Here is a 26,327-nt window from a genome sequence, read left to right as displayed (position 1 = left end):
GTATTAGTTTGCAGTGGCTTTTGAACAACTTAACCTAGTGGGTAAACCACAAGAGGCTGGGGTGGAAAATCGACTAAAATATGTTGCATACAGGTGTGGAATATGTTTAGAGGAGAAGCTGCAGGAGAAGTTGTGGGAGAAAAATGGGTAGCATAAAGCTTCAGGTCACTATGGGTTATTAGCAACTTTTCATAAAATTTTACTGGATAAAAATGCCCCATCTATGACATGCTAACAAATTCATCTTTAAATCGTATATAAAAACGGATGAAAGTAATTCCTTCAAACGGAATTGGATTTAAGTGCTTCCTGGAAGCATTCTACTAGAAAAGGTGTCCACATATATGGCACTTCTCATTGACCACATGGCAGAAAGAGAAGATTTACTGTGTTTTAAAAAATCAAGTCAAATAACTTTAAATTGGATGCCTAAAGGGTAAATGTTCAGTTATCAGAATGATAGCTGTTATAAACAAAAGTAAAAAGAGAAACTTTTAAAAATCTGCTTCACAATTCTGTGACAATGACCAGCATTGATCATTTCCGCTGAAAATTACAAACTGTTGAATATTCAGCACTTGGAATAAGTTCTACACTGTTTCCCAGAGCCCATTAACATAGTATAACCATTCTTACCATTTTTAGGCATTTACTAAGAGAAGAACCACCAAACAGGAAGACATTCAAAACAGTGTTATATTTTCCGCACCTTGCTATAGGAAATCCCATCAAAAACAGATGTTATTTCATCAGGACTTGTCACAGTGACTATAATTGGGTGTGAAGATATCAAAGAATCATCCTCTTGTACAGGTAATACTTCTTCAAGTAGCATCTGATCACGCTGAAATGACAGAATGAACCAAAGAAATCTAGCACTTCCTTTATAGTGGTTTATATGTCAAAATATCATTTATATAATACACATTGGGGGGGAAATAAATGACTCATATTATTTAAAACAAATATTAGATGTTCAAATTAATCATATTTTGCACTGATTTTTCTATACTGATTCCATTCCCTTCTACTTATAATTCCCTTGACTTCACCCCTATATGGCAGGCCAAGAAGACAGAAGCATTTATAAATTCTGTTTCTCCTACTTCTCTGTGACTTTCAGACATGAGCCAAACTTTTCAAGCCCTGTTTCATATGTGTGCAGTAAGAATGATGATATCACCCCACAGATTTGTCTGAGACTTGAGGAAACGTGTTGATTTGTCAACAATTGTTTTAGGGTTTTTTTTCCATTAATCATTGGAATTTGGATGATTCGTAATTAATTGAAGAAAACATTAACTTTTGCTTTAGTTCTAATAATTACCTTCTCATTCCTGTCCTAGGTTTTCTCAGCAAAATAGAGTGTTTGAGAGGTCTAGCACGATAGTCAAACTTCCTAGGTTCAAAGCTCAGTTTCTCCACTTTCTAGACATGTGAGTTTAAGTAATTTCCCTCACCCATGATGGCAGCTACGTTTTTAGAAACGTGCAGAGGATTTAATGAGATAATGCATGACAGGCATTTGGCATAGTACCTGGCACAGAGTGAAAACCTAACACACTAGCTGCTGTTATTATTTTGATTCTTAATCAATTAGATTCTGAAATCTAGTTCTATTAAATAAATCACTAATAATAAAAATCAAAAGCTTTATTGATCTTACTTAATCAAAAATATTTCCCAAAAGGAGCATGCTATATTAGTTTACATTTTCCAATTTTGTGAATTCCACTTATAATAGGCAAGATACTATTGTCAAGTGATGACTGCCAATCAAGGTAATTTTGTCTTGGATTTTAATTTTTGTTCCCCTAAAATGTTTAGGTAAGAAGAAAGGATCTTAATCTCAGTGTCAGGAAATTTGACTCTCATCTTGGCTGTGCTACCAGTTGTCTGTGTGACATTTGGAAGGTACATTACCTTCCTGGGCATCAGATTTTTCACCTGTAAAATGAGGCTCCACTATTGTGGTACTTATCAAGCTCTCTTACAATGTATCTTTGTTTATCTATTCCCTCCACCACCAGACCCTAAATTAGGAACTTCTGTAAGGGCAGGAAGTGTGTTTTATTCAGTTTTGGGTCCTCCGTAGTGTTCACTGAATGAAGAATGAATGAATAGATGAAGAATGAATGAGTTGGATCATATGATTAAATTTCATTTAAGAACTGCATACTAAATTTTTGCAATATTTAATTGTTTTTGAAACACTAAAAATGGAATGTTATAATATTACATATACAATATATTACATAAACAATACATCTTGATATAAGAAGGGTTACTTTATAGAAAATACAGGACAAAATAATTTTTCATTTATATAGTTTAATTTCAATAAATTATGAAATCAGCGATTTTCAACATAGAGGAATGGTCCTCAACTAGGGGACATTTTATCATTCAGATGACATCTGACAATATGTGGAGACATTTTTCTCTTGTTTTCTCTCTTTTTTTAATTGAAGTATTGTTGATTTACAATGTCATGCTAATTTCTACCGTACAGCAAAGTGACTCAGTTATACACATAGATACATTATTTTTTATATTCTTTTCCATTATGGTTTATCCCGGGGGACTGGATGTAGTTCCCTGTGCTATACAGTAGGACCTTGTTGTTTATCCATCCTAAATGTAATAGTTTGCATCTACTAACCCCAAACTCTCAGTCCATCCCTCTCCCTCTCCTACCCCTTGGCAACCACAAGTCTGTTCTCTATGTCTGTGAGTCCATTTCTGTTTTGTAGATAAGTTCATTGTGCCATATTTTACATTCCACATATAAGTGATATCATATGGTATCTGTCTTTCTCTGTCTGACTTACTTAGTGTGATCATCTCTAGTTGCATCCGTGTTGCTGCAAATGGCATTATTTCATTCTTTTTTATAGCGGAGTAATATTCCATTGTATATATGTACAACATCGTCTTTATCCATTCATCTTTTGATGAACATTTAGGTTGTTTCCATGTGTTGGCTATCGTGAATAGTGCTGCTGTGAACATAGGGGTGCACGTATCTCTTTGATTTATGGTTTTGTCCAGGTATACGTCCAGGAGTGGGATTGCTGGAGCATGTGGTAGTTTTATTTTTAGTTTTCTGAGGAACTTCCATACTGTTTTCCATAGTGGCTGCACCAACTTTCATTCCCACCAACAGAGTAGGAGGGTTCTGTTTTCTCCACACCATCTTATGGAGACATTTTTGGTTTCACAGCTGGGGTGGAGGGTTACTGGCATCTAATAGATACAGGCCAGGGATGCTGCTAAATACCCTACAATACACAGGACAGACCCCACAACAAAGAATTATCTGGCCCAAATGTCAATAGTTCCATCCTTGAAAAACCACAATGTAGATTAAATTTTAAAGAAGCAATTGTTGCAAATTAACTTTTTCACTTTTTTTTATCTTTCAGTTTTAATTTATAGACTAACTTGTTCTCAAAGTATACTTTTGTGATATGAGAAAATAATTAGGATGCAATACCAAATACTAATTGAACATTTTTTCAGTAATTTCAGTTTTTATAACCTGAAGACATTTATTAGAAGTTAATTGTTTAATTAATTTTATAATTTAATTAATGCTTTTCTTGGTCCATTTTTAAAAGTTTTTTGAAATATAATTTACATTATTAAAATTTACCCTCTTAAAGTAGACAGTTTGATGAGTTTTGACAGATATAAACAATCTTAACTACAATGATAGTCAAGATATGGAAAAATTTCTTACCCCTAAAAGTTCCCTTGAATCCTTTTTCAGTCTGTCTCCTCCTTTCACCTTAGTCCCTGACAACCAGTGATATATATTTTATTCCTATAGTTTTGTCTTTTCTATAATGTCAAATAAATGGACTCATTCAGTATGTAGTCATTCACAGATGCCTTTTTCCACATAGCAAATGCTTTAGAGATTCATCCACAATGTTACTTTACCAGTAATTTGCTCCTTCTACTGTTGAGTAGTATTCTATTGTATCAATATGCTACAATTTATTTATAAATTTGAGTTGTTTCTAGCAGTTGGCTATTATGAATATTCCCATTATGTGCATTTGCATGCAGGTTTTGTGTGGACAAGTGTTTTCATGTCTCTTGGAGTAGGATTGCTGGATTATATGATAAATGTATGTTTAACTTATAAGAAGTGGTCACACTATTTTCAAGGGTGACTGTATCATGTCTACCAGCAATGTATGTGACTTGAAATTGCTCCACAAATTTACCTACATTTGGTATTATCAGTCTTTTAAATTTTAGATATTTGGGATGGTTAATTTTATGTCACATTGATTGATGGGGCCATGATGCCGAGGTATTTGCTCAAACATTATTGTGGGTGTTTCTGTGAAGGTGTTTTGAATGAGATTTACACTTAAATTGGTGAACTTTGCGTTCACCAGTTTAACTTTTTTCACTTTTTAAAGCAGGTTGTGAAAACGGCAAGGGCTGCAAGCATCTAACACTCTTCTTATTGTATCCAGTGGAGGGCAGTAGTCTATACAGTACACAACCTCCTGCAATGCTACTTTCACATAACCACACACTTATACTTTTATATATACAAACTGATAAGAATACACCACCTAAATACAGATGAAAACAGGTGTAGCTTTTTGGGAAAAATATCTTCAGAGTTCATAGAAGCCTCTGTTCCAGGCCCCTCAGAGACACAGAATAATAATAGTAATTACATGTACATTTTGGAAGCTTTTAAGCTTACAATACAGAGAACAGTGTTCTTCTTTCATAGAGGAGAGAACTGACTCAGGATATGTAACTTGCTCGAGGTCACATTCCCTGTAATGCATCTAAGAAATGATGTGTGCAAGATTTGAACCTGAGTCTAACTACTAAGTTTATGCGTTTATCTCTTTACCGTGTCATTTCAGCAACCTGTGTAAGGGAAGTCATTTATAAAATTAGGCTTGGGCATTTTTCAAAGGGTTAGCACTACAGATAATTTCTTGAACACAGAGTTGGCATTGTCTAAGCTAGATATTTTTTTCCTGCCCTGGCACGTGTTGTTGAATGACTCTACCAACCACATTCTTGGCTCGTGGTGGTCAATTGCCCTCTAGGGCCTGGGCATAGGCTCTGAGCATGGTGTAGTTCAGTGGACGCAGCTGGTTCCACCCCAGCCTCCCAATGGAATTCCCAATTCAATACTGCACTTGGCCCCAAACTCAGGGCCACTGTCATAGTCCAAAGGCTTCAATCAGCTTGACATGAGGAAAACAGAGATTTGGAACTTATATGTTTAGGGCTCACCATTTGCCACTCTTTTTCTGCATGGTCTACTCCCAGGAACTCAAAGAAGGAAGCAAACCCTTCGTTTAACCACAAGTCTTCCCACCATTCCATGGTCACAGTATTTCCAAACCACTGAAATTATAAGCAAGAAAGAGGGTTAAATTCTCATGCCTTTGGTAGAAAGGCCTAGAAAATTTCAGTACATTCATTTGTTCATGCAAATTTTGTCACTTGACGCAAAAGTGGCAGACATCATACTTAGCATTTATTTCCTGCTTTATTTCTCCTGGTTTTTAAGTGATCTGAAATTCTCCTTATTGTCTTCATTTTGGTAGTACTGGGAATATTTAAAGTTATAGGAAAACCTTGTGTATTTACTAAAGGCAGAACAATGTGTCTTAAAAGTTTCTTTATGGTAAAATGTTTATTAGCAGTAAGAAAGACTTTCAAGCAGGATTTTCTGGGTTGGCTACTTTTTATTTGCTAAGTTATAATTTCAATCATTCCTATGGTCTTAAGCCACTTTTTAAAATAAGCTAAGTTGGTGCTAAGATTCTATACCTGATGCACAAGTTCATGGGCAACCACAGTGGCCACCCTCTGTTGGTTTGATGAGGCTGATTCATTAGGGTCATAAAGCAGGTTTGTTTCTCTGTAAGTGATGAGTCCCCAGTTCTCCATAGCCCCAGTGCCAAAATCTGGAATAGCGATTTTATCTATGGAAAAAGAGTCCAGTGAGAAATACATTCTTTCCATTTTGTTCATAACACTTCTTACCAAATTAAGTTCTTCAGGTGAACGTTTTTTAAAAGACTAAAAATAATTTCTCAGAGTGAAAAACAATCATCTATTTGTGTAAACTTTTCAGTCTTTAATGCACTCAGAGTATCCATGGAACTCTTCCTGTTGGCTCCAGATATCAATGTGTCTTTTATTTTTTAAGAATACTATTGGCAATGCTCTGTTCAAGTCTTCTATAATTTTATGTCTTTTGTTCCTTTCTGTATTTCATTTTTATTTGCTTTTTCCCCCCATGACTTTCACTTAGATAATACCAATCTTCTGTTTGGGGGGGTATGCTGTAAGGAATAAGAGAATGAAGTTTTCAAATGAGGTCTTAGAAGTACAGAGCTTCCAAGTGTGTAGAAATATATTTCTGTCCAAGGAAACAGATTATTAGAGAACACAAAATTCCACTTTTTCCCTAATTCTGTACAATTTGTGGTCAACCAGATTCCCTACTAATTGAATAGCTTACCATCCACTTGTATGTATGTATTAAATTAGTTGGATCAACATGGAATTGACTATATTCTCTGGAAATTCCCTTCCAGGTCTAAAATGTTGAATTCAATCTAGACTTTCTAGTACTTATTTTTGCTGGGACCTATAATGGTAGACATGCTATCTGACAGAAAGAGGCAGTGTTGATCAGTTCTATGTTAAATCCCAAAACAGAAAAGTTTCAGTTGGATTGGTGGACAGAATGCAGCTTCTCCAGTTAATGAACTATAATAAGCATGGGATTTATTATTACATATAATTTAAATTAGGCACTTAAATGAAAATAAATTAAATTTTCATCTAACATGAAGAAAAGGTCCTTTCTTTATGGTTAAAATAAAGATTCTTAAAGCTTTTTATAAAAAGAATGAAAATGGATACATCTTAAATGGAGGTCAGAATTACAGCAGTAGTTTACTTTTAGTGTTATTTTCATTCTTAGGTTTGGTTATTTTGTCACAGAGTACCTCTTAAAGTTTGGAGAAATATTTCCCCCAAGGGCCAGTATTCTCCATAATGTTACAGAGTGTAATTTGTACCTAACCCATGAACAAAAGGAATTTTTTTAAACCTCATTTCTTTGGTGAGTATTGACATTATAATTAATTAACTCCAGTGCGTTTAATTTAGGGGGTGGATAAATGCAGTAATCAATTGTGAGGAAAGTCTAAGAGTCAATTCTGAAAGAGTTGAAAATGCATATAAAAGTATGAAGAAGAAGAATATGGGAGAGAGGGAGGAAGAAAAGAGAACAGAAAAATAAATTTGTGAGATTTCCACTTTCCAGGTTATCATGGGTGGTACAAGAGAGATAAAGAGAAAAAGGCTTTTAAATTAATGTGATTAACATTTTATTAGATGTTATTCTGATTTTGTGGAAAGTTGTTTCTCTTCCTGTTTCCTTCTCTAATATTTGTTAAGCAATAAAAAAAAAAAAGAAAAAAACCCGGAGCATCCACAAAGTTGCTCAGAGCCACAGACATTCCCATGTAGAGAATTTGACATTCCAGTTGCTTTGCATTGGTAATTTATTAAAGTAAGGGAAGAAACAGAAATAGAGAAGTCGATTGTTGGTTTGTTGGTTTTCTTGTTGCCTTCATTTCATCCCTACAGACATCTATATGGGTGTTAAATTTAAAGTCTTTGCTAATACCACTCAAGCTTACTATTAAAGCATTTCTGCTGTTGATAGAAGTGTCATATCCATACCATTTTGATTATAGCACTATTTTTATTTTAAAAAGAAAACATGTTCCCCACATCCTCCTTATTAGAAAAAATACTTATGGAAGGAGCACCAGTTCATTTTAACTGCTGAAGAATCTAGAATTAGTCTTGTACAACAGTGGAAAGACTGGAAGTACATGGGGCTCTGACAGCATTATTTATCCCTATTATTTATTAATGTAAGCTATTGGGATGGGTACTAATTTTGAAATCAGCTGATCTAGGTTGCTCTTTCTGGTTCCATCATTATCAATGTCTGCAGTTTTATGTATATACTTCAATCTTTATTTGGAAATAAAATACTATACATTCATCAGGTAAGAACAGAGTATAGACATTATTCTTAGAGGAATCCAGAAAGAATCTTTCAGCATCTAGTAAGTATTAGATACATAGTATAGGCATATGATGAAAAGACTAAGGGATGACCATTAACTAAGGATGCTAAAGCTGGAGGAAATGAGTTAACTTAAGTGAAAACAAAAGCAATATTAAAAACAAGAAAATAAAATATGGTTCTCACCTAATTTAGGAAGAGCATAATCCATAGCGAAGTAGGCTTCAAAATAATCAAACACACTTTTAGTTATATTTGCAGCATATTCAGCTGTGTGCTTTTGCTCTGGCTGGACGTATATAGTGAGCTATTAAAATAAAAAAAATTCAGTGAAAATTTTTCATTTGAAAAAACACAAAAACTATGATACATGACATAGTACAAAGAAGGTGGGCTTTGGAGCCAGGTAAGTCTAATTGGAATCCCAGTTCTGCATGGTCTTGGACAAATCACTTCATGTCTCTGAGACTCATATGTAAAGGAAAAGAATACCGCATAACTCACTAAGTAATTTCAATGACTATAAATAATGTAATAATTTATAAATAAATAATATATAAATAAAATATACTGTACATAATGTACAGTATATTTTTTAAATATTACTTTTTTCTACTTAGAACATATATTGTCTTCTTAATATTTGTGTATCTATTTATCTCGCTTTGTGTAATTCGTCTTTGAAGAAATAAGGCATGTGATTTTTTTCTCATCTAAAGAGCCCTTAGATATGTGTTTTCCATTTGCTTTTCTATCCATTGCTACCCACACTACCCTTTGATATATTAACTATTCTACTTCCAGAGTCTAAAATACAATGACTCAAAATTTTCTTGAGAGGGAGGCATCTTGATAAGCCAAATCTTGATAAGCTACATCTCTAAGTATCTAGGATATTATTTTTATGCCATGACATAATTTATAAATCAAACCAAGTATAGACTTTTTACTCCCCAATTCTAAGCATGTATAACCCCAAGTAGCCATCACAATATTGAAGGAGAAAAACAATATTGGAAGATTGATAATATCTGACTTCAAGACTTACTGTAAAGCTACAGTAATCAAGACAATGTGGTATTAACAAAACAATAGAAAAATAGATCAGTACAAGACAATAGAGAGCCCAGAAATAGACCCACATAAATATAGTCAACTGATCTTCGACAAAGGAGTAAAGGCAATACAATGGAGCAAAGACAGTATCTTCAATGAATGATGCTGGAATAACTGGACATCCATCTGCAAAAAAATAAATCTAGACACAGACCTAACACCCTTCACAAATATGAACTCAAAATTGATCACATACCTAAATGTAAAACACAAAACTATAAAACTCCTGGAAGATAACATAGGGGAAAATCTAGATGACTTTGGATATGAAGATGACTTCTTAGCTTTACCACCAAAGGCATAATCTATGAAAGAAATAACTGATAAGCTAGGCTTCATTAAAACTTTTGCTCTCTGAAAGACAATGTCAAGAGAATGAGAAGATAAGCCGCAGACTGGGAGGAAATATTTGTAGAAGGTCCATCTCATAAACAACAGTTATACAAAATATACAAAGAACTCTTAAAACTCAACAAGAAGAAAGGAAACAACCTGATTAAAAAATGGGCCAAAGACCTAAACAAGACACCTCACCAAAGAAGATATACAGATATCAAGTATGTATATGAAAAGATGCTTCACATCATATGTCATCAAGGAGATGCAAATTAAAATAACAAAGAGGTACCACAGCACACCTACTACAATGCCAAAATCCAAAACACTGACAACACCAAATGCTGGTGAGGATGTGGAGCAATAGGAATTCCCATAAATTGCTGGGGGGAATGCAATCTGGTACAGCCATTTTGGAGGATAGTTTGGCAGTTTCTTACAAAACTAAACATACTCTTAACATATGGCCCAAGAATTGTGCTCCTTTGTGTTTACCCAAAGGAGTTTAAAACATGTCCTGAGGTTGGTTCAAGATGGCAGGATAGAAGGACATGCTCTGCTCCCTCTTCCGAGAACACTGGAATCACAACTAACTGCTGAACAGTCATCGACAGGAAGACACTGGAACTCACCAAAAAAGATACCCCACATGCAAAGACAAAGGAGAAGCCACAATGAGATGGTAGGAGGGATGCTATCACAATAAAATCAAATCCCATAACTGCTGGGTGGGTGACTCGCAAACTGGAGAACACTTATACCACAGAAGTCACCCACTGGAGTAAAGGTTCTGAGCCCCACATCAGGCTTCCCAACCTGGGGGTCTGACAACAGGAGGAGGAATTCCTAGAGAATCAGACTTTGAAGGCAGAGGGATTTGATTGCAGGACTTCGACAGGACTGGGGGAAACAGAGACTCCACTCTTGGAGGACACACACAAAGTAGTGTGCACATTGGGATCCAGGGGAAGGAGCAGTGACCCCATAGGAGACTGAACCAGACCTACCTGCTAGTGTTGGAGGGTCTCCTGCAGAGGCAGGGGGCAACTGTGGCTCACCAAAGGACAAGGACACTGGCAGCAGAAGTCTGGGAAGTACTCCTTGGCGTGAGCCCTCCCTGAGTCTGCCATTAGCTCCACCAAAGAGCCTGGGTAGGCTCCAGTATTGTGTCGCCTCAGGCCAAACAACCAACAGGGAGAACCCAGCCCCACCCATCAGCAAACAAGTGGATTAAAGTTTTATTGAACTCTCCCCACCAGAGCAACAGACAGCTCTATCCACCACCAGTCCCTCCCATCAGGAACCTTCAACAAGCCTCTTACATAGCCTCATCCACCAGAGGGCAGAGAGCAGAAGCAAGAAGAACTACAGTCCTGCAGCCTGTGGGACAAAACCCACATTCACACAAAGATAGACAAGATGAAAAGGTAGAGGGCTGTGTACCAGCTGAAGGAACAAGATAAAACCCCAGAAAAACAACCAAATGAAATTGAGATAGGCAATCTTCCAGAAAAAGAATTCAGAATAATGATAGTGAAGATGATCCAGGACCTTGGAAAAAGAATGGAGGCAAAGATTGAGAAGAGGAAAGAAATGTTTAACAAAGATCTAGAAGAAATAAAGAACAAACAAACAGATGAACAATACAATAACTGAAATGAAAAATACACTAGAAGGAATCAATAGCAGAATAACTGAGGCAGAAGAACGAATAAGTGACCTGGAAGACAGAATGGTAGAATTCACTGCTGTGGAAAAGAATAAAGAAAAAAGAATGAAAAGAAATGAAGACAGCTTAAGAGACCTCTGGGACAACATTAAATGCAACAACATTCGCATTATAGGGGACCCAGAAGGAGAAGAGAGAGAGAAAGGACCTGAGAAAATATTTTAAGAGATTATAGTTGAAAACTTCTGTAACATGGGGAAAGAAATAGCCACCCAGTCCAAGAAGCACAGAGAGTCCCATACATGATAAACCCAAGGAGAAACATGCCGAGACACATAGTAATCAAATTGGCAAAAATTAAAGACAAAAACATTATTGAAAGCAGCAAGGGAAAAACGACAAATAACATACAAGGGAACTCCCATAAGGTTAACATAAGGTTAACAGAGGATTTCTCAGCAGAAACTCTACAAGCCAGAAGGGAGTGGCATGATAGAGTGATGAAAGGGAAGAACCTACAACCAAGATTACTCTGCCCAGTAAGGATCTCATTCAGATTTGATGGAGAAATCAAAAGCTTTACAGAGAAGCAAAAGCTAAAAGAATTCAACACCACCAAACCAGCTCTACAGCAAATGCTAAAGGAACTTCTCTAAGTGGGAAACACAGGAGAAGAAAAGGATCTACAAAAACAGACCCAAAACAATTAAGAAAATGGTCATAGGAACATACATATCGATAATGACCTTAAACGTGAATGGATTAAATGCTCCAACCAAAAGACACAGGCTTGCTGAATGGATACAAAAACAAGACCCGTATATATGCTGTCTATAAGAGACCCACTTCAGATCTAGGGACACATACAGACTGAAAGTGAGGAGTTGGAAAAAGATATTCCATGCAAATGGAAATCAAAAGAAAGCTGAAGTAGCAGTAGTCATATCAAATAAAATAGACTTTAAAATAAAGAATATTACAAGAGATAAGGAAGGACACTACGTAATGATCAAGGGATGACTCCAAGAAGAATATAGAACAATTATAAATATATATGCACCCAACATAGGAGCACCTCAATACGTAAGGCAACTGCTAACAGCTCTAAAAGAGGAAATTAACAGTAACACAGTAATAGTGGGGGACTTTAACACTTCACTTACACCAATGGACAGATCATCCAAACAGAAAATTAATAAGGAAACACAAGCTTTAAATAGCACAACAGACCAGATAGATTTAATTGATATTTTTAGGACATTCCATCCAAAACCAGCAGATTACACTCTCTCCTCAAGTGTGCATGGAACATTCTCCAGGATAGATCACATTTTGGGTCACAAATCAAACCTCAGTAAAATTAACAAAACTGAAATCATATCAAGCATCTTTTCTGACCACAACGCTATGAGATTAGAAATGAATTACAGGGAAAAAAACGTAAAAAACACAAACACATGGAGGCTAAACAATACATTATTAAATAACCAAGAGATCACTGAAGAAATCACAGAGGAAATCAAAATATACCTAGAGACAAATGACAATGAAAACACAACGATCCAAAACCTATGGAATGCAGCAAAAGCAGTTTTAAGAGGGAAGTTTATAGCTATACAAGCCGACCTCAAGAAACAAGAAAAATCTCAAATAATCTAACGTTACACCTAAAGGAACTAGAGAAAGAAGAACAAACAAAACCCAAAGTTAGCAGAAGGAAAGAAATCATAAAGATTGGAGCAGAAATAAATGAAATAGAAACAAAGAAAACAATAGCAAAGATCAGTAAAACTAAAAGCTGGTTCTTTGAGAAGGTAAACAGAATTGATAAACCACTAGCCAGACTCATCAAGAAAGAGAGGGAGAGGATTCAAATCAATAAAATTAGAAATGAAAAAGGAGAAGTTACAACAGACACGACAGAAATACAAAGCATCTTAAGAGGCTACTACAAGCAACCTGTTCCTATAAAATGCGCAACCTTCAAGAAATGGACAAATTCTTAGAAAGGTATAGCCTTCCAAGACTGAACAGGAAGAAACAGAAAATAGGAACAGACCAATCACAAGTAATGAAATTGAAACTGTGATTAAAAGTCTTCTAACAAACAAAAGTCCAGGACCAGATGGCTTCACAGGTGAATTCTATCAAACATTTAAAGAAGAGCTAACACCCATTCTTCTCAAACTCTTCTAAAATGTTGCAGAGGAAGGAAAACACCCAAACTCATTCTATGAGGCCACCATCACCCTGATACCAAAACCAAAGATAGTACAAAAACAGAAAATTACAGACCAATATCACTGATGAATATAGATGAAAAAATCCTCAAGAAAACACTAGCAAACAGAATCCAACAACATATTAAAAGGATCATACACCATGATCAAGTGGGTTTATCCCAGAGATGCAAGGATTCTTCAATATATGCAAATCAATCAATGTGATACACCATATTAACAAATTGAAGAACAAAACCCGTATGATCATCTCAATAGATGCAGAAGAAGCTTTTGACAAAATTCAACACCCATTTATCATAAAAACTCTCCAGAAAGTGGGCGTAAAAGGAAGCTACTTTAACATAATAAAGGCCATATACAATAAACCCGCAGTAAACATCATTCTCAATGGTGAAAAACTGAAAGCATTTCCTCTAAGATCAGGAACAAGACAAGGATGTCCACTCTCACCACTAGTATTCAACATAGTTTTGGAAGTCCTAGCCATGGCAATCAGAGAAGCAAAAAGTAAAAAAAGGAATACAAACTGGAAAAGAAAAAGTAAAACTGTCACTGTTTGCAGATGACATGATACTATACATAGAGAATCCTAATGATGCCACCAGAAAACTACTAGAGTTAATCAATGAATTTGGTAAAGTTGCAGGATACAAAATTAATGCACAGAAATATCTTGCATTCCTCTACACTAATGATGAAAAATCTGAAAGAGGAATTAAGGAAACACTCCCATTTAACATTGCAACAAAAAGAGTAAAATGCCTAGGAATAAACCTACCTAGGGAGACAAAATTCCTGTATGCAGAAAAGTGTAAGACACTGATGAAAGAAATTAAAGATGACACAAACAGATGGAGAAATATACCATGTTCTTGGATTGGAAGAATCAACATTGTGAAAATGAGTATACTACCGAAAGCAATCTACAGATTCAATGCAATCCCTATCAAATTACCAATGGCATTTTTTACAGAACTAGAACAAAAAGTCTTAAAATTTGTATGGAGACACAAAAGACCCCGAGTAGCCAGAGCAGTCTTGAGGGAAAACAGTGGAGCTGGAGGAATCAGACTCCCTGACTTCAGACTATACTACAAAGCTACAGTAATCAAGACAGTATGGTACTGGCACAAAAACAGAAATATAGATCAATGGAACAGGATAGAAAGCCCAGAGAGAAACCCACACACCTATGGTTAACTAATCTATGACAAAGGAGGCAAGGTTATACAATGGAGAAAAGACAGTCTCTTCAATAAGTGGTGCTGGGAAAACTGGACAGCTACATGTAAAAGAATGAAATTAGAACACTCCCTAACACCATACACAAAAATAAACTCAAAATGGATTAGAGACCTAAATGTAAGACCGCACACTATAAAACTCTTAGAGAAAAACATAGGAAGAAAACTCTTTGACATAAATCACAGGAGTATCTTTTTTGATCCACCTCCTAGAGTAATGGAAATAAAAACAAAAAGAAATAAATGGGACCCAATGAAACTTAAAAGCTTTTGCACAGCAAAGGAAACCATAAACAAGATGAAAAGACAACTCTCACAATGGGAGAAAATATTTGCAAAGGAATCAATGGACAAAGGATTAATCTCCAAAATATATAAACAGCTCATGCAGCTCAATATTAAAAAAAACAACCAAATCCAAAAATGGGCAGAAGAGCTAAATAGGTATTTCTCCAAAGAAGACATACAGATGGCCAGGAAGTACATGAAAAGCTGCTCAACATAACTAATTATTAGAGAAATGCAAATCAGAACTACAATGAGGTATCACCCCACACCAGTTAGAATGGCATCATCAGAAAATCTATAAACAACAAATGCTGGAGAGGGTGTGGAGAAAAGGGAACCCTCTTGCACTGTTGGTGGGAATGTAAATTGATACAGCCACTATGGAGAACAGTATGGAGGTTCCTTAAAGAACTAAAAATAGAATTACCATATGACCCAGCAATCCTACTACTGGGCATATACCTTGAGAAAACCATAATTCAAAAAGACACATGCAACCCAGTGTTCATTGCAGCACTATTTACAATAGCCAGGTCATGGAAGCAACCTAAATGCCCATCGACAGACAAATGGATAAAGAAGTTGGGGTACATGTATACAATGGAATATTACTCAGCCATAAACAGGAACGAAATTGGGTCATTTTTAGACGTGGATGCATCTAGAAACTGTCATACAGAGTTAAGTAAGTCAGAAAGAGAGAAACAAATATCGTATATTAACGCATATGTGTGGAACGTAGAAAATGGTACACATGAACCCATTTGCAGAGCAGAAATTGAGACACAGAAATAGAGAAAAAACGTATGGACACCAAGTGGGGAAAGCGGCAAGGTGTTGGGGTTGTGGTGTGATGAATTGGGAGATTGGTATTGACATGTATACACTGATGTGCATAGAATGGATGACTAATAAAAAATTAATTAAAAAAAAAAGTCCTGATCGAGGATGTTTATAGTAGCTTTATTTGTCATTGCCAAAACTTGGAAGCACCAAGATTTCTTTCATGTACCAGATAAACTGTGGGCAGTGGAATATTACACAGTGCTAAAAAGAAAGAAGCTATGAAACCATGGAAAAATAGGGAGGAACCTTAAATGCATATTATCAATATTAAGTGAAAGAAATGAATCTGAAAGGGCTACACACTGTATGATGCCACCTGTTTGACATTTTGGAAGAGTCAAAACGATGGAGACAATAAAGAGATCAGTGGGGCTTCCCTGGTGGCGCAGTGGTTGAGAGTTCGCCTGCCGAAGCAGGGGACACGGGTTCGTGCCCCAGTCCGGGAAGATCCCACATGCCGTGGAGCTGCTGGGCCCGTGAGCCGTGGCTGTTGAGCCTGTGTGTCCGGAGCCTGTGCTCCGCAACGGGAGAGGCCACAGCAGTGAGAGGCCCACATACCGCACACACACACACACACAAATCAGTTGATGACATGCTGGGGTGTGAGAGGTGGAGAGATGAATAGGTAGAGCATAGAGGATTTTTAGGGCAGTGAAAATACTCTGCATGATATAGTAATGATGGATATATGCATACAACTTTAGCCATATTTTCTCAGAAGTGAAGAACAGCAGAAAGATCCAATAATTTAAAGGATGAGTTTCTAAAAAGTATCCCTCGGAAGACCTTCAAGATGGCAGAGGAGTAAGACGTGGAGATCAACTTTCTCCCCACAAATACATCAGAAATGCATGTACATGTAGAACAACTACAGAACACCTACTGAACCCTGGCAGAAGACTTCAGACTTCCCAAAAGGCAAAAACTCCCTACCTACCTGGGTAGGGCAAAAGGAAAAACAGAGACAAAAGAATAGCGATGGGACCTGCACCTCAGGGAGGGAGCTGTGAAGGAGGAAAAGTTCCACACACTGGAAAGCCCCTTCACTGGCGGAGATGAGGGGTGGGCGGGGGGGAAGCTTTGGAGCCACGGACGAGAATGCAGCAACAGGGGTGCGGAGGGCAAAGTGGAGAGATTCCTGCACAGAGGATCAGTGCCGACCAGCACTCACCAGCCCAAGAGGCTTGTCTGCTCACCCGCCAGGGCAGGCGGGGCTGGGAGCTGAGGCTGAGGCTTCGGAGGTCAGACCCCAGGGAGAGGACTAGGGTTGGCTGCGTGAACACAGCCTGAAGGGGGTAGTGCGCCACAGATAGCAGGGAGAGAGTCTGGGAAAAAGTCCAGAACTGCCTACGAGGAGAGGGGATTCAGAGCACCGCCTAAACGAGCTCCAGAGGTGGGCGTGAGCTGTGGCTATCAGCGCAGACACAAGAGACGGGCATGAGATTCTAAGGCTGAGTCTGCAGCCACTAAGAATCCTGTGTGCAAGCACAGGTAACTATCCACACGTCCCCTCCCAGGAGCCTGTGCAGCCCGCCACTGCCAGGGTCCTGTCATCCAGGGACAGCTTCCCCAGGAGAACACATGGTGCGCCTCAGGCTGGTGCAATGTCACACCAACCTCTGTTGCCACAGGCTCTCCCCGCATTCTGTACCCTTCCCTCCCCCCCAGCCTGAGTGAGCCAGAGCCCCCTAATCAGCTGCTATTTTAACCCTGTCCTGTGTGGGCAAAGAACAGACGCCCTCAGGCAACCTACATGCAGAGGTGGGTCCAAATCCAAAGCTGAACCCCAGGAGCTGTGCAAACAAAGAAGAGAAATTTCTCCCAGCAGCCTCAGGAGCAGTGGATGAAATCTCTACAATCAACTTGATGTACCCTGCATCTGTGGAATACCTGAATAGTCAATGAATCATCCCAAAATTGAGGTGGTGGACTTTGGGAGCAACTGCAGACTTGGGGTTTTCTTTCTGCATCTAATTTGTTTCTGGTTTTATGTTTATCTCAATTTAGTATTTAGAGCTTATTATCACTGGTAGATTTGTTGATTTGGTTGCACTCTTCCTTTTTTCTTTATATGTATATATATTTTTCTCCTTTTCTTTTTCTGATTGTATACGTGTATGCGTCTTTGTGTGATTTTGTCTGTATAGCTTTTCTTCGATGGTTTGTCCTAGGGTTATGTCTGTCCATTTTTTCTTTTTTTTTTTCATATAGTTTTTAGCACTTGTTATCATTGGTGGATTTGTTTTTCGGTTTGGTCATTCTCTTTCTTTTTTTTATTACGTCTTTAATTTTTATTTTTAATAATATATTTTTTTATTTTTTATTTTAGTAACTATTTTATTTTTTCCTTTCTTTCTTTTTCTTCTCCCTTTTCTTCTGAGCCGAGTAGCTGACAGGGTCTTGGTGCTCCGGCCGGGTGTCAGGCCTGAGCCTCTGAGGTGGGAGAGCCGAGTTCAGGACATTGGTCCACCAGAGACTGCATGGCCCACATAATATCAAACGGCAAAAGCTCTCCCAGAGATGTCCATCTCAACGCTAAGACCCAACTCCACTCAACAACCAGCAAGTGACAGTGCTGGACACCCTATGCCAAACAACTAGCAGGACAGGAACACAACCCCACCCATTAGCAGAGAGGCTGCCTAAAATCATAATAAGTTCACAGACACACCAAAACACACAACTGGATGTGGTCCTGCCCACCAGAAAGATGAGATCCAGCCTCATCCACCAGAACACAGGCAGTAGTCCCCTCCACCAGGAAGCCTACACAAACCACTGAAACAACCTTACCCACGGGGCACAGACATCAAAAACAATGTGAATATGAACCTGCAGCTTGTGAAAAGGAGACTCCAAACACAGTAAGTTAAGCAACATGAGAAGACAGAGAAATATGCAGCAGATGAAGGAGCAACGTAAGAACCCACCAGGCCAAACAAATGAAGAGGAAATAGGCAGTCTACCTAAAGAAGAATTCAGGGTAATAATAGTAAAGACGATCCAAATCTTGGAAATAGAATGGAGAAAATACAAGAAACGTTTAACCAGGACCTACAAGAACTAAAGAGCAAACCAATGATGAACAACACAATAAATGAAATGAAAAATTCTCTAGAAGGAATCAATAGCAGAATAACTGAGGCAGAAGAATGGATAAGTGCCCTGGAAGATAAAATAGTGGAAATAACTACCACAGGGCAGAATAAAGAAAAAAAATGAAAAGAATTGAGGACAGTCTCAGAGACCTCTGGGACAACATTAAATGCACCAACGTTTGAATTATATAGGGGTCCCAGAAGAAGAAGAGGAAAAAAAGAACTGAGAAAATATTTGAAGAGATCATAGTTGAAAACTTCCCTAGTATGGGAAAGGGAATAGTCAATCAAGTCCAGGAAGCACAGAGAGTCCTACACAGGATAAATCCAAGGAGAAACATGCCAAGACACGTATTAATCAAACTACCAAAAATTAAATACAAAGAAAAAATATTAAAAGCAGCAAGGGAAAAGCAACAAATAACATACATGGGGATCCACATAAGGTTAACAGCTGATGTTTCAGAAGAAACTTGCAAACCAGAAGGGAGTGGCAGGACATACTTAAAGTGATGAAAGGGAAAAACCTAACAACCAAGATTACTCTACCCAGCAAGGATCTCATTCAGAGTCGACAGAGAAACTAACACCTTTACAGACAAAAGCTAAGAGAATTCAGCACCACCAAACCAGCCCTACAACAAATGCTAAACGAACTTCTCTAGGCAGGAAACACAAGGGAAGGAAAAGACCTACAATAACAAACCCAAAACAAGAAAATGGTAATAGCAACATTGATAACTACCTTAAATGTAAATGGATTAAATGCTCCAATCAAAAGACATAGAGTGGCTGAATGGATATAAAAACAAGACCCGTATATATGCTGTCTAAAAGAGACCCACTTCAGACCTAGGGACACATACAGACTGAAAGTGAGGGGATGGAAAAAGATATTCCATGCAAATGGAAATCAAAAGAAAGCTGGAGTAACAATTCTCATATCAGTCAAAATAGACTTTAAGATAAAGACTATTACAAGAGACAAAGAAGCACACTACATAATGATCAAGGGATCAATCCAAGAAGATATAAGAATTGTAAATATGCACCAAACATAGGAGCACCTCAATACATAAGGCATTGCTAACAGCCATAAAAGAGGAAATTGATAGTAACACAATAGTAGGGGACTTTAACACCCCACTTTCAGCGATGGACAGATCATCCAAAATGAAAATAAAGAAACACAAGCTTTAAATGATACATTAAAACGATGGACTTAATTGATATTTATTGGACATTCCATCCAAAAACAACAAAATACACTTTCTTCTCAAGTGCTCATGGAACATTCTCCAGGATAGACCATATCTTGGCTCACAAATCAAGCCTTGGTAAATTTAAGAAAATTGAAATCATATCAGGTATCCTTTCTGACCACAATGCTATGAGACTAGGTATCAATTACAGGAAAAAATCTGTAATATACAAACACATGGAGGCTAAACAATACACTACTTAATAACCAAGAGATCACTGAAGAAATCAAAGAGGAAATCAAAAAATACCTAGAAACATGGGCTTCCCTGGTGGCGAATTAGTTGGGAGTCCGCCTGCCGATGCAGGGGACACGGGTTCGTGCCCCAGTCCGGGAGGATCGCACATGCCATGGAGGGGCTGGGCCCGTGAGCCATGGCCGCTGGGCCTGCGCGTCTGGAGCCTGTGCTCCGCAGCGGGAGAGGCCACAACAGTGAGAGGCCCGAGTACCGCAAAAAAAAAAACCCAAAAATACAAACAAAATAACCCTAGAAACAAATGACAATGAAAACACGGTGACCCAAAACCTATGGGATGCAGCAAAAGCAGTTCTAAGAGGGAAGTTTATAGCAATACAGTCCTACCTCAAGAAACCAGAAACATCTTAAATAAACAACCTAACCTTACACCTAAAGCAATTAGAGAAGAACAAAAACCCCCTAAAGTTACCAAAAGGAAAGAAATTATAAAGATCAGATCAGAAATAAATGAAAAAGAAATGAAGAAAACAGTAGCAAAGATCAGTAAAACTAAATGCTGGTTCTTTGAGAAGATAAACAAAATTGATAAACCATTAGCCAGACTCATCAAGAAAAAAAAGGAGAAGACTCAAATCAATAGAATTATTAATGAAAAAGGAGAAGTAACAGCTGACACTGCAGAAATACAAAGGATCCTTAGAGATTACTACAAGCAACTCTATGCCAATAAAATGGACAACCTGGAAGAAATGGACAAATTCTTAGAAATGCACAACCGGCCAAGACTGAACCAGGAAGAAACAGAAAATATGAACAGACCAATCACAAGCACTGAAATTAAGACTGTGATTAAGAATCTTGCAACAAACAAAAGTCCAGGACCAGATGGCTTCACAGATGAATTCTATTGAACATTTAGAGAAGAGCTAACACCTATCCTTCTCAAACTCTTCCAAAATATAGCAGAGGGAGGAGCACTCCCAAACTTATTCTATGAGACTACCATCACTCTGATACCAAAACCAGACAAGATGTCACAAAGAAAGAAAACTACAGGCCAATATCACTGATGAAAATAGATGCAGAAATCCTCAATAAAATACTAGCAAAGAAAATCCAACAGCACATTAAAGGGATCATACACCATGAACAAGTGGTGTTTATCCCAGGAATTCAAGGATTCTTCAGTATATGCAAATCAATCAATGTGATACACCATATAACAAACTGAAGGATAAAAACCATATGATCATCTCAATAGGTGCAGAAAAAGCTTTTGACAAAATTCAACACACATTTTTGATAAAAACCCTCCAGAAAGTATGCATAGATGGAACTTACCTCAATAAAATAAAGGCCATAGTTGACAAACGCACAGCCAGCATTGTTCTTAGTGGTGAAAAACTGAAACCATTTCTACTAGGATGAGGAAAAAGAGAAGGTTGCCCACTCTTACACTAGTATTTAAAATAGTTTTGGAAGTTTTAGCCACAGCAATCAGAGAAGTAAATGAAATGAAAGAAATCCAAATCAGAAAAGAAGAAGTAAAACTGTCACTGTTTGCAAATGACATGCTTCTATATACATAGAATCCTAAAGATGCTACCAGAAAACTACTAGAGCTAATCAAGGAATTTGGTAAAGTAGCAAGATACAAAATTAATGCACAGAAATATCTTGCATTCCTATACACTAATGATGAAAAATCTGAAAGAGAACTTAAGGAAACACTCCCATTTACCATTGCAACAAAAAAGAATAAAATATCTAGGAATAAACCTACCTAAGGAGACAAAAGACCTATATGCAGAAAACTGTAAGACACTGATGAAAGAAATTAAAGATGATACAAACAGATGGAGAGATATACAGTGTTCTTGGATTGGAAGAGTCAACATTGTGAAAATGACTCTACTACCCAAAGCAATCTACAGATTCAATGCAATCCCTATCAAACTACCAATGGCATTTTTCACAGAACTAGAACAAAAAATTTCACAATTTGTGTGTAAACACAAAAGATGCCGAATAGCCAAAGCAATCTTGAGAAAGAAAAGGAGAGCTGGAGGAATCAGGCTCCCTGACTTCAGACTATATTACAAAGCTACAGTAATCAAGACAGTATGCTACTGGCACAAAAACCGAAATATAGATCAATGGAACAGGCTAGAAAGCCTAAACATAAACCTATGCACATATGGTCACCTTATCTTTGATAAAGGAGGCAAAAATATACAATGGAGAAAAGACAGCCTCTTCAATAAGTGGTGCTGGGAAAATTGGACAGCTACATTGAAAAGAATGAAATTAAAACACTCCCTAACACCATACACAAAAATAAACTCAAAATGGTTTAAAGACATAAATATAAGGCCAGACACTATAAAACTCTTAGTGGAAAACATAGAACACTCTATGACATAAATCACAGCAAGATCCTTTTTGACCCACCTCGTAGAGAAATGGAAATAAACACAAAAATAAACAAATGGGACCTAATGAAACTTAAAAGCTTTTTCACAGCAAAGGAAACCATAAGCAAGATGAAAAGCAACCTTTAGAATGGGAGAAGATATTTGCAAATGAAGCAACTGACAAAGGATTAATCTCCAAAATATTCAAGCAGCTCATGCAGCTCAATATCAAAAAAAAACCCAATCCAAAAATGGGCAGAAGACTTAAGTAGGCATTTCTCCAGAGAAGATATACAGATTGCCAACAAACACATGAAAGGATACTCCACATCACTAATCATTAGAGAAATGCAAATCAAAACTACAATGAGGTTTCACCTCACACTGGTCAGAATGGCCATCATCAAAAAATCTACTAACAAGTGCTGGAGCAGATGTGGAGAAAAGGGAGCCCTGTTGCACTGTTGGTGGGAATGTAAATTGATACAGCCAGTATGGAGAACAGTATGGAGGTTCCTTAAAATACTAAAAATAGAACTACCATATGACCCAGCAATCCCACTACTGGGCATATACCCTGAGAAAACCATAATTCAAAAAGGGTCATGTACTACAATGTTCATTTCAGCACTATTTTGAATAGTCAGGACATGGCAGCAATCTAAGCAATCTAAGTGATAAAGAAGATGTGGCACATATATACAATGGAATATTACAGAGTGAAGTAAGTCGGAGAGAAAGAAATATATGCTAACACATATATATGGAATGTAAAAAAAAATGGTTTTGAAGAAACTAGGGATAGGGCAGGAGTAAAGATGCAGATGTAGAGAATGGACTTAAGGACATGAGGAGGGGGAAGGGTAAGCTGGGACGAAGTGAGAGAGTGGCGTGGGCATATACACACTACCAAATGTAAAATAGATAGCTAGTGGGAAACAGCTGTATGGCACAGGGAGATCAGCTTGGTGCTTTGTGTTCACCTAGAGGGGTGGGATAGGGAGGCCTGGAGGGAGATGCAAGAGCGAGGAGAAATGGGAGTGTATGTATGTGTATAGCTGATTCACTTTGTTATACAGCAGAAACTAACACACCATTGTAAAGCAATTATACTCCAATAAAGATGTTAGAAAACAAAAACACTGTAGTGCTTCAATATGGCATAATGGTATGCTTTAACAAATAAAATGGTAGTTTTTGAATATATATATATAATTATATATATATATAAAACCACATTAAATCTTGAATTTTAAAGCACATGCAAGGATGCTCAACATCACTAATCATCAGAGAAATGCAAATCAACACCACAATGAGGTATCACATCACACCAGTCAGAATGGCCATCATTACAAAATCTACAAACAATAAATGCTGGAGAGGGTGTGGAGAAAAGGGAACCCTCCTGCACTGTTGGTGGAAATGTAAATTGATACAGCCACTATGGAGAGCAGTATGGCGGTTCCTTAAAAAACTAAATATAGAACTACCATATGACTCAGCAATCCCACTACTGGGCATATACTCTGAGGAAACCATAATTCAGAAAGATACACGTACCACAGTGTTCACTGCAGCACTATTTACAATAACCAGGACATGGAAGCAACCTAAATGTCCTTCAACAGATGAATGGATAAAGAAGATGTGGCACATATATACAGTGGAATATTACTCAGCCATAAAAAGACACCAAACTGAGTTATTTGTAATGAGGTGGATGGACCTAGAGTCTGTCATACAGAGTGAAGTTAAGTCAGAAAGAGAAAAACAAATAGCATATGCTAACGCACATATATGGAATCTAAAAAAAAACGGTACTGATCAACCTAGTGTCAGGGCAGGAATAAAGACACAGACGTAGAGAACGGACTTGAGGATACGGGGTTTGAGCAGGGGAAGGGGAAGCTGGGATGAAAGGAGAGAGCAGCACTGACATATATACACTACCAAATGTGAAATGGATGGCTCGTGGGAAGCAGCTGCATAGCACAGGGAGATCAGGTTGATGCTTTGTGTTGACCTAGAGGGGTGGGATAGAGAGGGTGGGAGTAAGGCTCAAGAGGGAGGGGATATGGGGATATATGTATACATATACCTGATTTACTTTGTTGTACAGCAGAAACTAACACAACATTGTAAAGCAATTATACTCCAATAAAGATAATAAAAAAATAAATAAAAAGAATCCCTTAAATTACTATTGCTGACTTACTGTTCTCCCAAGCTACTGGGTGATTGACATTCTTGCTTTATTTGTCTAAGTAAAGATGTGTTCATCTCCGAAGGCTACAAAATTCACTCATTTATCATCCCCTTTCTTTTAAAGTTTGTTTTGTTTTATTTATTTATTATTTATTTATTTATTTTTGCTTTCTAGAAGAAGTGATACATTTCCTCACCGCCCTCCTGTTCTCTTTGTGAACAACATGCGTTTTCCAAGAAGTTAAGTGAAACTAAGGATCCAGTTGGTGGCCACTGAACAGAGAGAAGGTAATTGCCCCCTGTGAAATCAAAACTATCACGTTCATATAGCATTGTCATGTTGTAAACTGAGAGTCTCAGAATTTCCACCACATCTGTTCTCTTCTGTTAAAAACTTCAGAAAGGGTAATTCCTCTTGCCTCACTCTGCTGTTGTGTACACACTCTGTACTTTTGTGTTGCGCGTAATATTTGGAGAGCGAAAGAGGGTTGAAAAAGAGGAAGAAGAGATAACAGTGAGGTCTCCCACCTTAGGTGGAGCAATGGGGAGGAGAAAGACTATGTGCTTTTTCTGTCAATATGTTTACATTGCCCATGCTGGTTGATTGACTCCCTTCAATCAGAATGCTTCTGAGACAATATAATCAGGTTTTTCTTCCTCTCCATATTTCTATTGTTGGCAGCAACAGGAATGCAGTGTCCTTAAATAGGATTGGTGTTAGTGTAAATTCGATCCAAATAAAAGCAATGCCTTCCTTTTTTGTTTCTGAGAAACTCAACACCACAGAGAAGTATGTTCTGTCTTTACAGTCTGGCCAGTCTGCAGATCACATGTGATCGATGACCCTTATTTTGATATATAATCCATCATATTTTATGACCACTGCTTTGATCAACTGAGCTAAGCAATCACAGAATATATAGATACAGCCTGTTAACCTTGTAACATTATTAGGCAAAGCATATCTGTGTGTCCTATCTGCCATATATCAGAAACATTTTTATGTTAAAGATCACTTTCTATGGGCGTCGGTAGAAGCTGCTACCCACCTCCCTCATTTGCTGAGCCTCAGCACTTCTGTCCATGACAAAATTCAGTAAATTACTCCTGAATTGTCATTGCTTTGTAATAATTACTATCATTCTAGTTTACGTGCTTGCTTTACTGAGATGACGTTTTTAAAGCCTGTGATAACCATATTGAAATAGCATGGGGTGAGGAAGGAGATATGCATGCATATTGTTTCTTCTTACTTTCTGAAAAGTCATATATGCCTTTATTATTCAAAGACTCTA

At 37.5% G+C, this 26,327-nt stretch overlaps 1 protein-coding gene across 1 annotated transcript in view; it reads right to left on the bottom strand.

The window, feature by feature from the left end:
- ENPEP (glutamyl aminopeptidase) overlaps positions 1–26,327 on the bottom strand; it is a 104,985-nt gene that overhangs the window by 54,407 nt on the left and 24,251 nt on the right. The window contains exons 4-7 of the mRNA XM_060012892.1: positions 8,297–8,417; positions 5,824–5,978; positions 5,281–5,394; positions 710–844 (exon numbers count right to left, since the gene is read on the bottom strand). Of these exons, the coding sequence (XP_059868875.1) occupies positions 710–844; positions 5,281–5,394; positions 5,824–5,978; positions 8,297–8,417 (525 nt within the window). The remainder of the gene's footprint in view (positions 1–709; positions 845–5,280; positions 5,395–5,823; positions 5,979–8,296; positions 8,418–26,327) is intronic.

The sequence above is a fragment of the Delphinus delphis genome, chromosome 5 (genome assembly GCF_949987515.2).
Source record: "Delphinus delphis chromosome 5, mDelDel1.2, whole genome shotgun sequence".
In the NCBI taxonomy this organism is placed as follows: Eukaryota; Metazoa; Chordata; class Mammalia; order Artiodactyla; family Delphinidae; genus Delphinus; species Delphinus delphis.
Note: the sequence above shows the minus strand (reverse complement) of the source record. Positions and strands in the feature narration are given on the sequence as shown.